We start from the raw sequence: 19,398 nt of genomic DNA on the forward strand, positions 1-19,398 counted from the left end.
TCTCTTTCCCTTGAGTCAGAATCAGCAATGTCCCAGGAAGGAAAACATCACTGTCCTCTGCATTGTTTATGATGTTGTGGGTTGCAAGTAACAACAAGCCAAATCAAGCTGGTTTGAATAATAAAGAAAAGGCATCTTCTGGCACAATAAGAGGTAAAATGAAGGTAGAGTTGGTAAGCCAGCGGATCAAAGTCGTAAACAAGGACCTGTGCTCTGTTCATCTCTCCACCCTCTGTGGTCATAAGAGAGCTGCCACAGCTTCAGACACCATAAACACACGAGGCAATGGGAGAGAATGCTTTCCAGAACCTGCCCCCCAAAACCCAGTTGACTTCCCCCTCACATCTCATTAACCTGAATTGTATCACGTACAAATGCCTAAACCAGGGGTGATCAGAATTTTCCATAAAGGGCCAGGTTAATAAATATTGTTGGCTTAGAAGACATGCATTTGGTTGCAAAAACTGAGCTCTGCCATTGGAATGTGAAAACAGCCATAGTAATGCTTTAACAAATGAGAATGGCCATGTTCCAATAAAACTTTATTTATAAAGACAGGTGGCAGGCTGGTTTTGACCTACAGGCTATGGTTTGCCCACCCTATTCCAGATCAGCCATTTCACAATTAGCTTCAGGACCCAACTAACAGGGAAACATATCACAGGCAATTTGTTAATAATTTATAATAGTAGTTTTTGTAAGTGGTTTATTCTCTGCACCCAAGAAAGGATATTCAAGAGGTTCTAATTCACAGAAGATCACTCCATGGGTAGGAAGATTAACAGAGCACAGTAGAACTGGGCCACCAAAATAAAGTGAGACTAAAATTTCAAAGATGTTCTTACGTGCAAAGAGCATCAAAGGAGGCATGAAGATTTAGAACTTGGTTAAACTTTGTTCAACTTATTTTAAAAATATAATCTTTACCAAAATTTTTTTTTATTACAGTTAGGGTTCATTGTAATTCTCCTAAAAGTCTAGATTTTACTCTTTGGAAAGTGCTTTCAAATCCTCCTTTTTTTCTCCTCTCATAGTTAAGTCAGGACTGGAAAGAACACTCAGTCCAAACCCCAAATTTTACAGATGAGGGAATGGAGGCTCAGAGAGGGCAAGCTAATTTCCCCAGATCACACAGCTACTCAGTGGCAAAACCAAGACCCAAATTCAAGCTGTGGTAGGTTGTAGTGTTATTCAGAATACATGCTGCCCCTCCAAGAGGTGGATTATACAACTCCCTGAAGGGACAAATTCCACTATGTGCTTGTGGTGCCCCTCCCTACTGTTGAGCTCAGGAGTGGCCGCAGGACTTGCTTTGCCCATGGAACATGGCACATGTCACTTCTGATCTTCACGTGTGTCTGCCCTGCCACAAGATTAGTGATGTGCTAGGCAGAGGTTGCTCTGCCAGCCTGCACCACAGAGTGAAGAGGATAAAAAGTACAGGCACAACTGACCCATGATGGACAGGTCACAAACATACGGAATATACCCCTGAGATCAGGGGCTGTTTGTTACCACAGCATAGCTGACAAATACGTAGGCTTTACAACACTTAACAATGGGCTCCTTCTCACCTGGAGAATCTCAGGTTCCCAGCTGTATTAAATGGACTGAAAAACACACATTTTAGAGTTGGCCTGCCTGGGTTAAGATTTCACTAACTGTGTGACATGGGTCACATTGCTCTCTGACCCTCAGTTTCTTCATCTGTAATATAACACTGGTGCCTCTCCCTGGGAATATGGTGAGTATTCAATAACTAAGCCTGTGGTTTGAGGACTACTGGATAAATGTTGGTTACTATTATTCAGCATAGTCTTTCCCTGGGGACTTTTCAGCAACAGTAAGGTGTGGGTGGTAGGGGGCTCACTAAGACTGTTCTGTGTCATTATACATGAAAACAAGAGCCATTCTTCCAGAAGTCACTCTTCCCAATATGCAGTGCTTATAGTCATCACTGTCCCTGCTACAGGCCAAGGGGAAGAGACACGAGTGGCCGTTGCAGAGGGGTTAGGAGCAGGGCTCCTAAGGTCAGCCTGGTTAGGGTTCAAATGCTCTCTCTGTCTCTCCTTCCTGTGCATCTGTTATTAATCTCACACACTCATGCCACTTATTCTTGAGTGCTCATGTTGCCAGACATGGTTAAAAGGATAGGGAGGCGTGTGTGACCAAGACTAAGAAGGGGAGGTGCATGGGAGATATCAAATATAAGATGTACTGGCCATCACTGCCTTGTGCCATGTCTAGAGCTCAGACTGGCGGCTGGGAGGTGAGTCCAGAAAACCTCACCAAAACATCACTGGTGACTTCAAAGGTAAAAGAAGACAAAGAGACTGTATGTGTGCCCTTGGCAAACATTGCACAAGAACCCTTTGGATATTTTTCTTCTCTTCTCTTCTCTTTTCTCTTCTTTTCTTTTTTCTTTTTCTTTTCTTCCAGATGTTACCATGAATTAACAGCACTCACTCCTGGGCTATTGGACACATATCTTTCTTGCTTCTGACAGAGCAAACCTTGAAGTTGGAAAGCAAGCTTTTTATTTGGGGAATGCTGTAGGGGGTTTATTACCGAGTCACCACAGAAAGCAGTGAGAGTCTGTGAGAGGAAAAAGTACAGAAAGTGGAAAGTCTTCAGTAAAATAATTGCAAGGCAACATTTCAGGGTAGTTTAAATTCCTACTGCATTTTAATGACCAATATAGGAAATATAAAAATGTCTTTTACAGAGAAACTCCAACCTTTTGTTTTCCTCGTTATTCTAATAGATCAAATGGAACATATGATTTTTAAAAAAAATTCTTTTCCATCAAACACTGTAATCAATCTTTCATGCTACAGATCAGTGTAGTTACTGCTTGTCACACACTCAAAATAGATGTGAATAGGACTTCAATGGAAAGGAAACTCTGCTCTTTTCCCTTCTGGTAACAAGGCAATAAACCTTTTACAAATTCCATCCTTAGGCATTTTCCTATTCTATTTGATCGGATTTCACTGGAAGTTAGTGTTTCCATTCTCAGGCACTGAGGTGGTATTGATGGGAATACACTGATGGGGGCCTTGGGGTTTTAGGAGGTGGGGGCAGTTTTTTAATCCATTAGCTTTTTCTGCCTCAGTTCACCACCCAGAACTAACCCCAAGCACGCCAGATGAGGTCGGGAGGCATGGGCTGGGTAAGGCAGGACAGCAACCTCTGCCTCAGCTCAGCCTGTATGTCAGGGGTGGGAGGGACGGAGGGCCAGTGTTGCCTGTGGAAAGGGCAGGCCCTCCTCCTGAAGGTCCTTCCAACTCAACTGAAGCATCCTCTAAAGTCAAGGGATGTGGCCCCCTCAGGGACTTCTACAGTCGAACTTTGTTTTCTGCGGCTAGTAACATCGCAAATGCAGAATCTGGCTTCTCAGCAAGGACTTCAGGCTTGTCAAACTCGACCACCTGAAAGTCAGAGAAGAAGATCTGAAATGGGCAGAAAATATACACTCACCTAGAATCCAAACCACTGAAACCTCTGGGGAGGTTACGCCAACAACTTCCTGTACCTTCCCATTTTCCATGACCAGGACAAGGTCACAGTTGAGAACTGTGTTGAGGCGGTGGGCTATGGTCAGTACCGTGCAGCCTTTGAAGGCATCTTTGATGGTGCTCTGAACAAGGGTGTCAGTCTTGGAGTCCATGGAGGCAGTGGCTTCGTCAAGGAGAATGATCTGTTGAGGAGGGCACATTAAGCCATTATAAGTAGAAGTCACATTATAAGTCACATTAAGCCAAATTCTGTATAAGTCACATTAAGCCAAAACTGTGTCAGAGGGAAACGCCCGGTCTTAGCTCTACTTATTTAAAAAGAAGAAGGAGGAGGAGAAGGAGAAGGGCTGAAAAATCAGGAGCTGTGTGTCCTCTCAAACATTAAAAAAAAAATAACAGCAAAATAAAAGTCAGTTCACATCACCTCTGTCTCCTTCAGTCAGAGGGACTGACTAAAAGAATAAGGTGATATATGATTTACTTCTCTTTGTAAATGGTTTATTGTAATCTTACAAACTGGTAGGAGGCTTTATATACTGTGCTAACATGAATCAGCATGAGCTATAATAATTTGTATTTGTTTCCCGTCACAGCTCTAACAAATCAGCACAAACTTAGAGGCTTAAAAACAACACAAATTTAGTGTCTTGCAGAGCTGGAAGTCAGAGAGCCTAAAGTAAAGGTATTGCCAGGGCTGCATTCCTTTTGTAGGCTCTAGGGACAAACTGTTCCCTTGCCTGTGCCAGCTGCTCTGGGCTGCTTGTGTTCCTTGGCTCGTGCTACCTTCCTGGCATTGCTCTAATGGCTACTTCCATTGGTCACATCTCTTCTTCTCTTTCTGATTCTTTAGCCTCCCTCTTACTCAGAGCTGCATGATTTTACTAGGCCCACCCAAGTAATCCAGGAGGATCTCCCCACCTCAAAATCGTCAACTTAATTACACTTGCAAACCCCCTTTCTCTCAGGTAAGGTGGTACATTCACAGGTCCTGGTTATCAGGACGTGGACATCTTTGGAGGAGGAGGGCACTGTTCTGCCAACTGCAATGCAGGTTTGCAAGTCAGAGGGCCTGAGCTCAGCTCTAACTCAGCTTGACCTTGGTTAAATTACTTAACTTGCCCCAAGACTCCATATCCTCATCTGTAAAAGGGGGTTATACCTTCTTCTGAGCATGAAATGCAAAGCCAACATGACGCACAAACCGCTTCGCAGTGCATAGTGCCTCAGTCAGCACAGAACATGTGCTAGAGCTGGCTGCCACTCCTGACATTAGGACATCTACACAACACACATAGTGAGTTACACTTTGATCCGGGTTGAGAGAATGGGATTTCTAAAGCAAAGGCAACGCGTTCCTTGAAATCGGTAACCAAGGATGACTAAGTCCCTAAGAAAAATGAATACAAATTCTACAGTTCTCGTTTCTTAGCATTCTAAAGGTGTTCTTTAGCATGCTGGGTATTGTTTATCAGGCCTCAGAATTGTTCAGGGACAAGGCAGAAAAGAGTTGAGAGGCAGATTTCTTATACTCAAACCGCTTAGGAAGACAGAGAGAATACCTAAGCAAGGCTTCCCAGGGGGAGGCCCAAGGGAAGCAAGTGCTATTGCTGTAAATGGCTGTTATTTTTCAATTTTTACCCCTTACAACTCTGTCTTAAAAGAAAGTGATCGGTTTTTAAATGGCTCAATTGTTCTCTCTTTGCTGAAAGACAAATGCGGGGCTCTACCTCCTGGACTGAGTGGCGCTGCGGGAAATATCCAAAATTTGACCAATCCATTTTCCGTGCTGTTTCCTTACTTTTGAATTACGGAGAAGCGCACGGGCCATACAAAGCAGCTGACGTTCCCCTACTGAGAAGTTTTCTCCATTTTCTGTGACTTCTGCCTGTAATTTTTCCGGGAGTTTCATTATCTATAAAACACAGAAAATGCCACATTTATGCTGATGATCTATAAAATTGTCCAGCATCGTCTGTATTGATTGCCCCCTGCTCATGCATTCATCAGCTGGCTTTATTTTACCGAGGAAGAGAAAGTACAAAACAACAATCATTTCAACATTGCAAACAGGCACCAGGGAAAGACCAGGGAGTAGGCAGACATTAATAATTTAAAATCACGGTATGATTCATAGAGCCCCGTAGACACCTTGCCAAAAGAGGACAAATGGTGCACATATGGCTCCAGAGAAACACAAACGAAGTGTAAATGGCTTCCAGGGTCCCCATTTCCACGGAGAGAATAGACATTGGATAGGAGAGCTTTCTAGTCATCAAAGAAAGGTAAGACATTGTCTGATTTATACAGTCATAGTGGCACTGGGGAAGGCTCACCTTGGTACTGAGTCTTGGTGGAAACAATCCCCTCTGTGCTGCAGAGGTGGCCACGCTCACCTGCTCACTCTCGCTGCAGCTTTTATAGGACAGGACCCCATCTCACAGGACATGGCCATATTTGCCATTCCTGGAGCATGCCATGCCCCCTTGCCTTCCTGTGGCATCTCTGTTCCCAGAAGCAAATGACACTATTGGCAGAGCAGCAGGATGCCCCATCTGCTCTAGAGTCATCATATCCACTTGGGTTGAAGTCTCCATTCTGCCACTTACTAGCTTACACATGTTTCTTCCCTAAGACTTCATTTCTGTACCTCTAAAAACCCGGGATAGGAGTCCCAACCTCAGAGGGCTGTAGTCAGGACTGGACCAAATGAGATAATGCATGCAGAGCTCTTGACTGGACCACTGCAGAAGCCTATTACATGTTATCTATTGTTGCTTTTAACAACAGAGAGTAAATAAGGATCATGTTCTATTGACATATATGATGCCAACAAATAAGCTTGGCCAAATGCTGGCCCAGTGCTTGTCCAGTTCAAACCTGGGCCAGGTATCTGGGGTCCTAGTGCTAGGAAACAGGTTCATCCTGGAGAGCCCCAGAGACCTACTGTGTCTCTCATGAATGTCCTCTCCAGAACCTGCCAGAGCATCTCATCCGAGTGGCTCTCAAAGGGATCCAAGTTGTACCTGAAATAAAGGAAAGAGCAGGGAGCTGGATTTCTGAGGAAGACATGAGCGGGGGAGCATGTTTTCTGCAGCATATGGGAGAGAGTAAGAGGTGGTGTGTGCTGACCCCCCTGCCTCCAAAAGCAGTGCTTAGCCAGGACAATGGTCCATAAAATGACCAATCTCAGGCCAAGAGAGCAAGAACCCTCAGCTCAGTGATGGACTAGAGACCACCAAGGCAGGTGAGATAGTACTGAATAAGTACTCAGGAAGACACATTGATTTGGTCCTCACAATGGCCATGTGTGGCAGAATGCATTTGGCCCTCTGCAAATTCTTGGTGGAGGTGGAGGGGTGGGGATTCACTCTGGCATTGCATTCACTCCACCTTCAGAAGTAAGACGTACAGCTGCAGCTCCCAGGCACTTGCACCAGGTGGCTATCCCAGTGGCTGGGTGTGCGTCTAGCATACTACTTGATTGGGTGCTCAGTGGGACAAATATCCCTCACATCAGAGGGGCAGCCCTTGCACTGGACTGAATGAGAAACTGGTTTTCTCCTTGTCCCTTGATATCGGACCTTGAGCCCTGCAGAAGTTGCAACCTACTGTTCTTATACTTGAACAAACCGATGCACTTCCCTATGGATGGTTACATGCATAGGGTGACCACTTAATTTCACAAACTGGGTTTGTGAGTGGCCGTTGCTAAACGTGATAAGATGCTGAGACACAAGTATAAACCGGGGCTCTCCAGGGCCAACTGGGATATCTGCTCACCCTATGTGTAAGCTTCTTGCTTATTGGTGGTGTAGCTCATAAGATACAGGTAATGTTCATGTCCTTGGCTCCTCCCAAAGCTTCACTGAGGAGCAGGTTCTATCAGTGCCTCATGATGCTGGTTCCCTCATCCCCACTGTGGGCACTTCACCAAGTTCCTAGCTGGTCTGCTTTTCCTATCCAAAAAATAGGAATGCATGACGATCAAAAGCAGCTACCTTACTGTACCTACAAACAGGACAGGATCCTGGGGGATCACGGTCAGCTTGGTTCTGAGGTCTTCCAAACCAATCGTGCAGATATCCACCTCATCAATGAAGATCGTACCGCCGGCGGGCTCCACTAGACGAAACAGAGCCATTCCCAATGATGACTTTCCTGGGAACAATACAAGCAATAACAGCAGATCAAACATCAGTTTGCACTTCCATCATATCCAAGAATCTTATCAAGGGAATTTGTGATGCAGTAAAATGGCTCCATGCAGATGACCACGCAGACAGAAAGGCCTCACTCTGTGGGAGCAATCTGCTGCCCTGACGCAGTTAACCTTCTCATCCCTACAGGGGCTCTTAACACAGGACTCATCCTGGGGGCCTTGTTTCACAAGAATGATTCTCATTTAATTACTTCAAAAACCGATGTGTGTTTGTTTCCAACTCCACACACCCATTCAACCTGAAATCCTAATTTACAGTAAAAAGATTTGAGGGGGAGGAAAAAAACTAGCCAATCCGTGGCGCGCGCACACACACAGTTGCGCATGCACGTGTTTGGACACACACACACACACACACACACCTCACCCTCTGGTGTGGCTTAACCAGCACGCGCAGTAGAAATGCAAAGAAAACAACTTGAAAAAAGCACAGTCAGAGCTGATCCTTACCAGAACCTGTTCTTCCAACGATCCCAACTGTCTGCCCACTTTGAATGACCAAGTTCAGCCCATCAAGAACCAGGGGAGTGTTGTCTCTGTATCTCATCTGATAGTCTCTGAATGTTATCTCCCCACGGCTGGGCCAGTCATGGGGACAAGCCTCCACTTTGAGGGGGTGAGTGAATTCAGGAACACAGGTCTGAAAAGCAGAGTGACCAATGACAGGTTCATAACCATTTGCTTTTCCATCCATTTCATTCATTCATTCATTCATTCATTCCCACCATTCTAGGTACTGGTGTTCATGGTTGTGAGCTAGACCAACAAACTTAGTCAAGAACTTACATTCCGGTGGGGAACTCAGATGATACACAAGAAACGAAATCAGAAATGAAGACAATAAAACAAAGTATTATAGAATACTATTCTACAATATATTTATCTATATATATTATAGACACAATATGTGTATATACAATACAATATTCTATTGTATTCTATAAAATACAATACTGTAAAAGGGAATATAGAATGTGTGTGGTAGAAATAGGTAGGTGGAGTGAAAGTAACTTAAGGGTCGAAGAAGGTTATCATGAGGATGTGGCATACAAGCTGAGACCTGGAATGCTAAAAAGATGTCTGCTATAAGAAGATTTGAGTCCAGAGCCTTCCAGGCAGAGTGGACAGCTAGTGCAGAGGCCCTGAAGCCAGGGCAAGCTTGGTCACTTTGAGGAATAGAAAGAAAAGTCATGTGGCTGATGCTTAGTGAACAGAGAGATAGGACTATTGTCCCTACAAGGGACAGCTCCTACTGGGCCTTGTGTGCCTGGGCTAGGGTCAGCAGTTTGACCCTGAAACTATGTGATGAATCCAGACCAAGTCTTGAGATTTGCAGAATTCAATCAGATATAATTTCAATATCCGCAGGAGTCATCATGGTGTTCGAAGTAGGAAGATGACAGGAATGCAAAATGTCAGATTCAGAGGTCTTTAAAGTGACATAAAAAAGACATTTTCGTTTCCCAAGAATCCAAGAAAGGCAAAGTCTAAGTAAGGAGTAGAACGACTTGACTGTGTTATAAGACCAATGCCTCTTCTGAAGTGATGGGTCTCTTGTTAGAAATAAGACGACCCTCATGTGCCCTGTAGGGTGGCTGACCAGCCCACATCTGTGATAAGCAGCCACAATTAGCTGAGAAAATAACTTTATTCTAGACAGTGAATACTTTTAACCCCAGGTGACCTAGCATTCATAAAAAAAAATTTAAGAGAAGCTTGAGGCACCTGTGTGGTTCAGTCTGTTAAGCATCTGACTCTTGATTTCAGCTCAGGGCTGTGAGTTCGAGCCTCAACTTGGGCTCCATGCCCAATCAGAAAATATATATTTTTTAAATAAGTAAATAAATATAATATATACATAAATAAATATATTAATAAATATATTTAAAATATATATATTTAAGAGGAGCAAAATTGTAACGGTAGTATTATCAGTTTAAGGACTCTGCATATTTGGTGTTTTAAGTATAATAATATCACTAACATAAGGGCTTGTGATTCTAATTTAAAATGAATAATTGAATAATTTATTTAAACATGATTTTAAGTTAAAAGCTTACTGTTCATCTACAGCACTGGGATGCAAATTTAAAGCTTACTGTATTTATAAGTGTAATTTATTAGATTTATATAACCTCTGGAAGGTTTTTTTGTGAAATCAGATAATCAAGATACTTAAGAAGGGAATAGAATGTGCTGAATTTTAAAATACAATTTAAAATGTTTTAAACTGTTCAAGTTTGTAAAGGGGTCAAATGCCATTCAGAGTCCCTTAAAAGTGATTGCTTGACTTATCTAGACCTCTTCTCAAAGAATTGCAGGATTTTTAAGTTGAACTTAAAAGTTTATAGAGAAAGGGTGGCTGGGTGGTAGAGTTGGTTGAGTGTCCAGCTCTTGGTTTCAGCTAAAGTCATGATCTCAGGGTCATGGTCTCAAGGTCATGAGATCAAGCCCCACATAAGGCTCCTTGCTCAGCAAGGAGTCTGCTTGAGATTCTCTTTCTCCCTCTTCCTCTACTGCCCCACACCCATGCTCTCTCTCTCTCTCTCTCTCTTTCTCAAATAAATAAATATATCTTTTTTAAAAAGCTTTTAGGGAATTCAATCATTGTTTTTTGTGATTTACAATTTCAGTCAATCAAATATTAGTTTTAGAACTAAAGTTAGCCACTGATTTCTCTTTTTGTGTGCAGAAACTGCCCTTGAGGGAAAAAAAAAAATGTTTTTAAAAGTATCTCTTCCTCAACCTCAAGAACTTTAGAGTAAATATGGGTTTTAAGAAGAAGGTTGTGGTCCCACTTCAGTTTTTAAAAAGATCCCTTTCACATGTCAAAAAATCAAACCCCTACATAAATTCTGCCAGAGTTAACTAGGCCCTCCTCTGGCATACACTAATTTCTTACCAAAATATACTCTCGGAGCAGCTCCACAGAGGTGAATTTGGCCTGGGTCTCTGTCCCTGTGCGTACGCACACTTGGAGCAGTCCGCTGAGCTATTGTAGAGAAGCAAGCAGCTGGGTTAGAGCCCTTTCCTCCCTTGGGTTCCACCGTTCCACCCCCCTGGGGTGAAGTACCCCTCTCCTCCCCAGTCTCACTCAGGGGAACACAGAAAGTAGGCCTGTATTCCCATCCAAGTGCCTAGAAGTGAAGATACTGGGGTATTTTGCCTTTAAACATTTCCTCTGCATTCCGAAACAAATGGGTAATGACATTTTCCCTGGCAATCCAGATGGCAAGTACCATCCCCCCACAGTATCACTTTATCACTCTTAGTCTGAGCGACAGGGAGATGCTATTGAGCTGGAATCTCCCAGGGCTACAGAACTGCTGGGTACCCCACCCCCGACCTTGCTGCCATCTGGTGGGGTCCTGCACCTCTATGCCCTCTCTGCTTTACCCTACCCACAGCCAAGCAGCAACTGAACTCCAATCACCACAGATCATCAGAGGTAGAAGAAAACCATTAAGCCCATCTGTTTGCTTCAAACGTGAGAAAATCTAGGCTCAGAGTGGGGAATGCAGCTTGCTAAGGTCATCTACCTCAGGCCAAGATCCCCTAGGAGCCAACCCTGAAATATGAGTGTAAGCAATATATTAGGGAGATTGAATGGTGATCTCCCTAAAAGGTATGCTTACAACCAAATCCCTGAGAACTGTGAATGTCACCTCATTTGAAAAAAAAGGATCTTTGCAAGTGTAATTAAGGATCGCGAGATCATCCTGGATTACCCACGTGGACCCTAAATCTAATGACAATTGTTCCTTCCAAGAGACAGAGGAGAAGACACAAAAGAGAGGAAGATGTGAAGGAAGAGGCAAAGATTGAAATGATGCAACTACATACAAGCCAAGGAATGCCAAGAGCCACCAGAAGCTGGGAGGGACAAGGAACAGATTGTCCTCTAGACCATTAAGAGGGAACAAGGTCCTGTCTATTACACCTTTGGGACTTCTGACCTTTAAAACTGTGAGAGAATAAATTTATCTGGTTTTCAGCCACTAGATTATGGTAACTTGTTACAGCAGCCCTAGGAAATTAATCAGGAGGTGGACCCCAAAAGTACCAGTAGGAGCAGGGAGAAGTGGAGCACAGAAGGGAAGGTAAGTCACAAGAGGTTCAGCTGTGGGTAACTGAAACTGAAACTTGATCCCACTGGAAGCTCTGGGACATCGTATGGAACACACTTGAGTCATCCTAAGAAAGCTGGGCTACATCTCCACTGACCCCCCCTTTAATCATTGCTGGGCCACTTCCAACTGAGGTAACTCCCCACATCTGTCGCCTGCTCTGGGCTTGAACTGAGCACCTTCCTGTAGCAGCAGGATGCCAACTGACCTGCCCTGGAAGGTTGGTGCACCAACAGCATCTGCCTCAGGTGCAAAACAGGTTAGTCAGTTCAAGTCAGGATGAGGTCTTCTTCTCTAGGTGAGCAGTGGCTGTGGGCCAGGCACTGCTTGTGGGAGGAGAAGGGTTGCTGGTTTCCCAGGGCTAAATGTTTTGAACAAAACCCCTGCCCTCCTGAGGCTTATGTTCTAGTAGGCTGGCAGGATAAGACATGGGTAATTTCAAGAAATGGTGAGAAAGCCAATAAAACAGGATGATGTAAAAGAGTGGCTAGGTTTGGGGGTTGCCTCAGTTAGGGAAGTTAAGGAACTGTGTGAGTGGAGGCATTTACAGTAAGAAGTCTACCAGGTTAACTCAGGGCTTGGGTAGCTCTGAGTAGCAGCAAGTGGCCTTAACAAGAAGGAGGAGGTGGGCCCAAGCAGGTGAATGAGGGGATGAGTGGCGTAGGTCCAGACCCTTTTCCAGGTTCCTTTGCTGCTTTCCCAATTAACACATGTCACTGGCTTTCCATTTTTCTTAAAGCAGTGGCTCTTGACCTGGGTGATTTTGCCCTTCAGGAAGCATTTCGTATCTAGAGATACTTTTGGTTGTCACAACCTTGGAGGAGGGAGGTCCTATTGGGATTTCTTGGTTAGAGATCAGGGATGTTAACATCCTATAACACACAGGGTAGCCTCTCACAAAGAGGATCATCCAGACCAAATTTCCATAGTGCCACAGTGAAGAACCTTTTTTTTTTTTAAATGTAAACAACCCCCCTGTCATGGGTGACAAAGCCCTACAGAGTCTATTTCTGCCAATGCCTCAGACCTTATTTTCTATCAATCTGCTCAAACTACATGAACTTCTGAGTTCCTCAAATGTACCAAGCTCCTGCCTACCCCAAACTTTGCCCTGCCCCCCAGCCTGAAGCATTCTGCCTTCCATCTTCTTTGGTTCTTTGTCATTCAGGTATCAGTTTGGAAGTCACCTCCTGGCAGAGGTATCCTCTGACTATAGGATCTAATTTTGCTTCCCTACTGACAGTCACATTCCCTGATTTATTATCTTCCTAACACTTAAACAATTTCCAAAGACTTCTCATTGATTTACTTTGGCACTTATTTATTCCATCCCACATTACATCTCTTCTTATCCCATAAAGTATGAGCTCCATGATGGCAGGGACCTGTCCAGCTTGTTCATTGCTGAATCCACAGCAGCTATCAGACTTCCTGGCTCATGGCAGGTGTTCAGTGGCTATCTGGTCAATGAATGAGTGAGCCTACCCTTGAGAAGGGCTTATACATGTTTTGTTAGATTCAAGAGTATCAGCCCATCAAGGCCCCGGACAACCCTCCATAAGTTTAGAAATCTCCTGTCAGCACAGTGTTGGCCCAGTAAGTGCTCATTCTCCTTCATGATGTTATGTAATGTCACTTTGCATTCACTTTCTGCTCTGTGAGACTTCACACATCTAGGGAGTCTCATCTATTCTCAAAGGAAGCTCTGTCATTTGGATTCTGTGTTCTCCGAAGAGGGCTAATGCTCAACAAAGCCACAAAGCCAGCTAGAGAAGTGTTCCCCTAGATCTCAGTGTGTTCAAATTCTCTAGCCTTATAGTAATGTTGAAAACAATCTCAGGGAAAGCTAATAATATCCCCCAAAAGCACAACCTCAGTTGTTGTGTTTCACTTGGACCAAGTTGAATCTATTTCAACATCATCTGCTTTCTATTTTACTAGGCAACAACAAATAAAAACATCCATCAATGAGGGAAACTGGCTACCCAAGAAAAATTCATTTTTTCCCACTTAAGATAAAGATCTGAGAATATATTTGTATTCCTTCCCTTTCCCCAAATGCCATTAAAATGATATCAGAGAGATTTTCAAAAAGGAATAGACCTTTAATGGCAAATGGGGTGGGAAGAGATATCTTTGAATGAAAGAGTCACAGATTCTGGAAAATGGAAAGGGGAAGAAAAGCCCTTTGACAGAATGGAGGCAGAATGTGCTGCAGGGACTTACTGAGCCTTCCATCTAGCTTATCTATCTAGAACTCAGACAGGCTTCAGGTGTGAAAAGGAGCCACAAAGAGACTGATTTGATTGGTAGTCCGTATAGACCCATCTATTTCCTTCCCCTCATCGTTTTCCCAACCAGAGGTAGCTGGACACTTTATCCCCTAGACAAAACACACATACTCACACATACACAGACCCCATTCAAGATTCACATTCAGATGGGTATCAGACCCAAATGACCTGGGTTCAAAGCCTAGCTCTCACACATGACAGGTGTGTGAGGTTGGAGAAGTCTTTCTGAGCCTCAATCTTCTCATCTATAAAATGAAGACTATGGCAGTACCTATCTCATAGGTTGTTATGTGAAAAAATAAATTAATTTACATACAAAATTTACAACAGTGCCCAAAATAGTCAGCTCAAGGCAGGATGAGCCTTGATGAGCCAAGATCCCCTAGGAGCCAACCCTGAAATATGAGTGTAAGCAATATATTAGGGAGATTGAATGGTGATCCCCCTAAAAGGTATGCTTACATCCAAATCCCTGAGAACTGTGAATGTTACCTCATTTGAAAAAAAGGATCTTTGCAAGTGTAATTAAGGATCGCGAAATCATCCTGGATTACCTGCGTGGACCCTAAATCTAATGACAATTGTCCTTCCAAGAGACAGAGGAGAAGACACAAAAGAGAGGAAGATGTGAAGGCAGAGGCAAAGATTGAAATGATCCTCTATTACTATTATTTCCCGATTACGTTATTTTTTTTTTAAAGAAAAACCCCAAAGCAACCAAAATGAGAAGTCAGTATTATTTGTCATGGATATCATGGCTGCCACTCCAGCATTCTTCTCCTGCTCTCTATTGTGGGACAGCTGTATGACTTGGGGGTCAGATAGGGTGTGACTCCATCCTTTGGCCTAAGCCAATCATCCCAATTCTATCCAGGCACTAACTAATTCTTGGATGCCCAAATTAATCCAGTAAGAGTAAAGCTCAGGGCTTTTGCTCAGTGGCTAGTGTAGGAAAAGCTTTCTTCTTCCTTCCTGCCTGTTACAACCCTCAGAATCTCAGTCACCATTGTACAACCATGAAGGAAGTCATCACAGAATAAAGACAAAGCCAGGGGCTATGATCCAACTGTTCCTAAAGCCCATATAACCACCAGATCTTTGAATGATGTGAGCCAGTCATTTCTTTATTCTTTGAACCCATTTGAATTGGCTCTTCTCTTACATCCATCCTCCTTGGTATACCCTATACCAGGGCCTCCAGGTCAAGCCTAACCTTACATGAGGTGATACCTGGATGATGTAAGACAAAGACAAGCCTTTGGAGGAAGCACTAATTGAGGAGAAGCTCAGGGTCACCAACAAGGCCACAATGAAGGTCACAATGTTCATGAGGACGTCCATTCTTAGAGCAAACCACCTGAGAGCACAGTTAAAGTATAGGAGATGGCTGGAGTTTTCATCATTTAGCATCTTAAACCTAAAATTAAAAGATCAGACAAAATAGGAGATCAGATGTGCTTCCATAGACTTAGGGTTGGGGCTACTGGAAAATTAAGGCTAGGGGGATTTTTAATCAAGGACTAATGCACTTTACATAGGACTCCCTTACAAAGTTGGGGAAATATCCATACTCTAAAATCTGCTGCCATAGGTCTCTTTGATTTGCAAATACCCCAAGTGACAGTATTGTGCTGAGTGGTTTCTTTCTCTTTCCCAGAAATGGCAACTAGAACTCACAGCTGAGAACAAAAGGTGCTCGGTGTCTCATGCTCTACCAGGAAAAGATCCCCTTTTTTTAAGTCAGCCACTCCCCACAAAGGACTGGTGGAATTGATAGTTGGCCCCCTTGATTCCTAAGAGGGGTGAGGGTTAATTGTGGAGGAGGTTGCCTTCAGGGAGAATCAATGTTTATGATGGAAAGAGAAGGGAAAGGACTATGTTTCGTTCCCTCCTCCTCAAATCAGAGAAAGAAGAGTCAAGGCAATTGTTTATAAAGCTGAGGGTCCCCTCCAGAAAAAAAAAAGCTGACATCTTGTACCCCCATGTGTATTCAGTGAGCAAAAGAGAAGGGCACAGAGTAGAGGGACAGAACAATGACACCACCAAGGATGAGGACAAGACCCGCACCTGGAGTTGCTCATTCCCCAGATGTGTGGAAGGCAGATCCTGCCCATTCCTGCTATTGCTACAGTTGGGAGTGCAGAGGGGTGACATTTGGTGCTGCAGTGTTAATGCAGTATTCCTCGGCGTGAGGCAAAGTGGCCCCACATCAATGGAATGCAGTGTGAGGCTGCCCTGGAAGAGCTCTCTGGAAGACCCAGGCTGGTCTTGATCATCAACAATGCCCAGCAGAGCTGCTAGGGATTTGGTCCTGTTGGAGCTTCTACCTTGCCATACCACATTGGCACATTTTGCCTGATTAGCAGAAATAAGCAGCAGGAAGGAGATAATGGCCCAAGGATGCATCTTCCCAATTCCATTCCCTTGCACCAGCCTCAGGAAACCAGTCTCTGAGAAAAGGGAGAGGATTTTTAAAAGAATAGACCAGGGGCTTTCCAGCAGCACACCTGGCCCCCATCCTGCACAGGACATACACATAGCACAGTGTTACTACTCCAAGCCTCTGGGTGTGTCAAGGAGGGAATACAGTGAAACCTTGAACAGCATAGGTTTGAACTGCATGAGTCTACCTATATATGGTTTTTTTCCCCAATAAATACAATGTGGTATTATAAATGTACTTTCTCTCCCCTATGATTTTCTTAATAGCACTTTTTTTAGCTCACTTTATGGTAATAATATAGTATATAATACATATAACATATGAAATATGTGTTAATTCGCTGTTTATGTCATCAGTAAGGCCTCCAGTCAATGTAGGTTACTAGTCGTTAACTTTAGGGGGAGTCCAAAGTTATATGCAAATTTTCAGCTGTGTGGGGTATTGATGCTCCCAAACCCACATGGTTCAAGGGTCAACTACATATTCAAGATTGAAATTTTAACTGAGCTGAACAATTAACCACAGGAGACATCAGGTCCAACTGCCACTGGAGGTTCCCCTCACCTATTGGGAAAGAGGCTTCATCAGAACAACTGGTAGACATTATTGGGAAAAAAAACAAAAAACTTCCCTGTTTAAACCCCTAAAGAGTTAAGATTCCTCCACTGGTACAGTCACAAACATCCTCAGGTATTGCTACTCCATCCTGTTCCAAAACTCCTTAAAAGACTCTGGAAGCACCTCTGACCAGCTATGCCAGGTCCTGTAGCACCCTCCGCCTTGTTTCCACCCTAACTGATTTTCCCCAGAGCTTAGTTAAAATATTCTTCCAAACACCATGGTGTTTCTACCCTACAGCTATAAAGCCTACAAATTCAGCTGATGGTTTAAGTGACTTAGGAGTCATGTGTGGTCTTATCTGTGTGGTTGGTTAGACTGCACAGGAACAAAAGAAACAGATTGGAATTTGACCTCAAGGCTCTGTTCAGTCCTGTGACGTTTTTGTCTGGTGACAAGAGCAATACATGTCAGAAGCCCAAGCCCTCTGTAAAGTCCACGACGGGAAAGAAAGTATAAAAAGAAGGGGGCCCCATCAACCATAGGACTCAACTGTCCTGTAGGATTTCCTTGGAAACCTTGCTAAAGAATCTGCAGGAAGACAGAGCTTGTATCTGTTTTGTTTGTCATGAGTAAGTCGATGAATGACTCCATGGACAGGAGACTTTCTTCATGACCAGAACACGGGAAGGGTCCTTGTGTGATGCAGGACTCTTGACAGATGACGTTCTGATTCAACTAGGAATAGCACAGCCACCAACTTAAGGGCAAGCTGGCATACCAAGTCTACACTGAAATCCTAGGTGGCAAAGCACGGGAAGAGAGAGAGGGAGAGAACTATACCCAAACTTGAAGTGTGTGTTGGGTTTGTTTGTTTTTTAAGATTTATTTATTTATTTGACAGACAGAGAAAGACAGTGACAGAGGGAACACAAGCGCAGAGAGTAGGAGAGGGAGAAGCAGGCTCCCCACTAATTAGAAAGTCTGATGTGGAGCTCAATCCCAAAACCCTGAGATCATGGCCTGAGCCAAAGGCAGATGTTTAACCAATGGAGTGAGCCAGGTGTCCTGTGTGTTAGTTTTTTTTTTTTTAAGATTTTATTTATTTATTTGACAGACAGAGGTCACAAGTAGGCAGAGAGACAGGCAGAGAGAGAGGAGGAAGCAGGCTCCCCGCTGAGCAGAGTCCAATGCAGGGCTCGATCCCAGGACCCTGGGATCATGACCTGAGCTGAAGGCAGAGGCTTTAACCCACTGAGCCACCCAGGCGCCCCTGGTGTGTTAGGTTTTTAAGGCAGGAAAATATAGGGAAAAACAAAACAAACAACAGCAACAAAACAAAATAGAACACCCATTGTGGCAGATACTGCTATGGATTCAGCAAACCCCATTTTCTTTTCTTCCTGTGGGCACAGCTAGACTCCATTTCCCAGCTTCCCTTGCAGTTAGGTGAGCCCAGGTGAACGAAGACTGGTCAATGAGTGTGCAGAAATGATGAGTATCTTCATTGGAGTTAACCCATAAAAATTCCCCATGAGGTCCTGCACTCATTCCTCACCTTATCTTCCAGTTAGACACAGAAGATCCTGGAGTAGAACCCCAAGGCCCTCAGGATGGAAAAGTCCCAGTGAAACAATACCCCTTTCCCCTGCACTACGGACTTTCGTGAAAATGTGACTTGAGGGGCACCTGGATGGCTCAGTGGGTTAAAGCCTCTGCCTTCGGCTTCGGCTCAGGTCATGGTCTCAGGGTCCTGGGATCGAGCCCCACACTGGGCTCTCTGCTCAGCGGGGAGCCTGCCTCCTCCTCTCTCTCTGCCTGCCTTTCTGCCTACTTGTGATCTCTGCCAAATAAATAAATAAAATCTTTTTTAAAAATGTGACTTGAGGAAAAATAAACACGTACTATGTTAAGTTGCTAAAATTTAGAAGTCTTTGCTACCATGGTGAGCCTATATGGTTGATACAATTTATACTGTATTTTAGAAGTTTGGAGCTGGAAGACTTCAGAGAAATTCACTTAATCTAGTCCCCACATTTTAAAAAGAAGGGAAGTGCTGTATCCATGAAGTAAAATATAATATGGCCTTTAAAATTTATTTTTATGAGAAATATGTTATAACATTTTTAAAATGCCATTTAAAAATAAAATGAGACAAACATGATTATGAATACTTAAGAAACAGGAAAAATGAAAACTGAAGGAAATATATGAACATACTAATGGGATTTGGGTTGGG

At 43.7% G+C, this 19,398-nt stretch overlaps 1 protein-coding gene across 5 annotated transcripts in view; it reads right to left on the bottom strand.

Moving 5' to 3' along the window:
* Positions 1–2,520: 2,520 nt before the first annotated feature.
* The window catches only part of ABCC12 (ATP binding cassette subfamily C member 12), an 80,021-nt gene continuing 63,143 nt past the window's right edge, over positions 2,521–19,398 (bottom strand). For 2 of the 5 annotated variants that reach the window (XM_013052094.2, XM_004744119.2), the window contains 8 exons: positions 15,389–15,575; positions 10,640–10,729; positions 8,188–8,377; positions 7,517–7,676; positions 6,463–6,541; positions 5,317–5,430; positions 3,536–3,700; positions 2,521–3,431 (listed from right to left, as the gene is read on the bottom strand). In XM_013052094.2, the coding sequence (XP_012907548.1) occupies positions 3,339–3,431; positions 3,536–3,700; positions 5,317–5,430; positions 6,463–6,541; positions 7,517–7,676; positions 8,188–8,377; positions 10,640–10,729; positions 15,389–15,575 (1,078 nt within the window). In that variant the 3' untranslated portion in view covers positions 2,521–3,338. Of the gene's footprint in view, positions 3,432–3,535; positions 3,701–5,316; positions 5,431–6,462; positions 6,542–7,516; positions 7,677–8,187; positions 8,378–10,639; positions 10,730–15,388; positions 15,576–19,398 lie in introns of those variants that run through there. The other 3 variants (XM_013052093.2, XM_013052095.2, XM_013052096.2) reach the window with 3 other exon arrangements.

This window comes from Mustela putorius, unplaced genomic scaffold, assembly GCF_011764305.1.
Source record: "Mustela putorius furo isolate JIRA1106 unplaced genomic scaffold, ASM1176430v1.1 tig00000174_pilon_pilon_pilon, whole genome shotgun sequence".
Classification (NCBI taxonomy): Eukaryota; Metazoa; Chordata; class Mammalia; order Carnivora; family Mustelidae; genus Mustela; species Mustela putorius.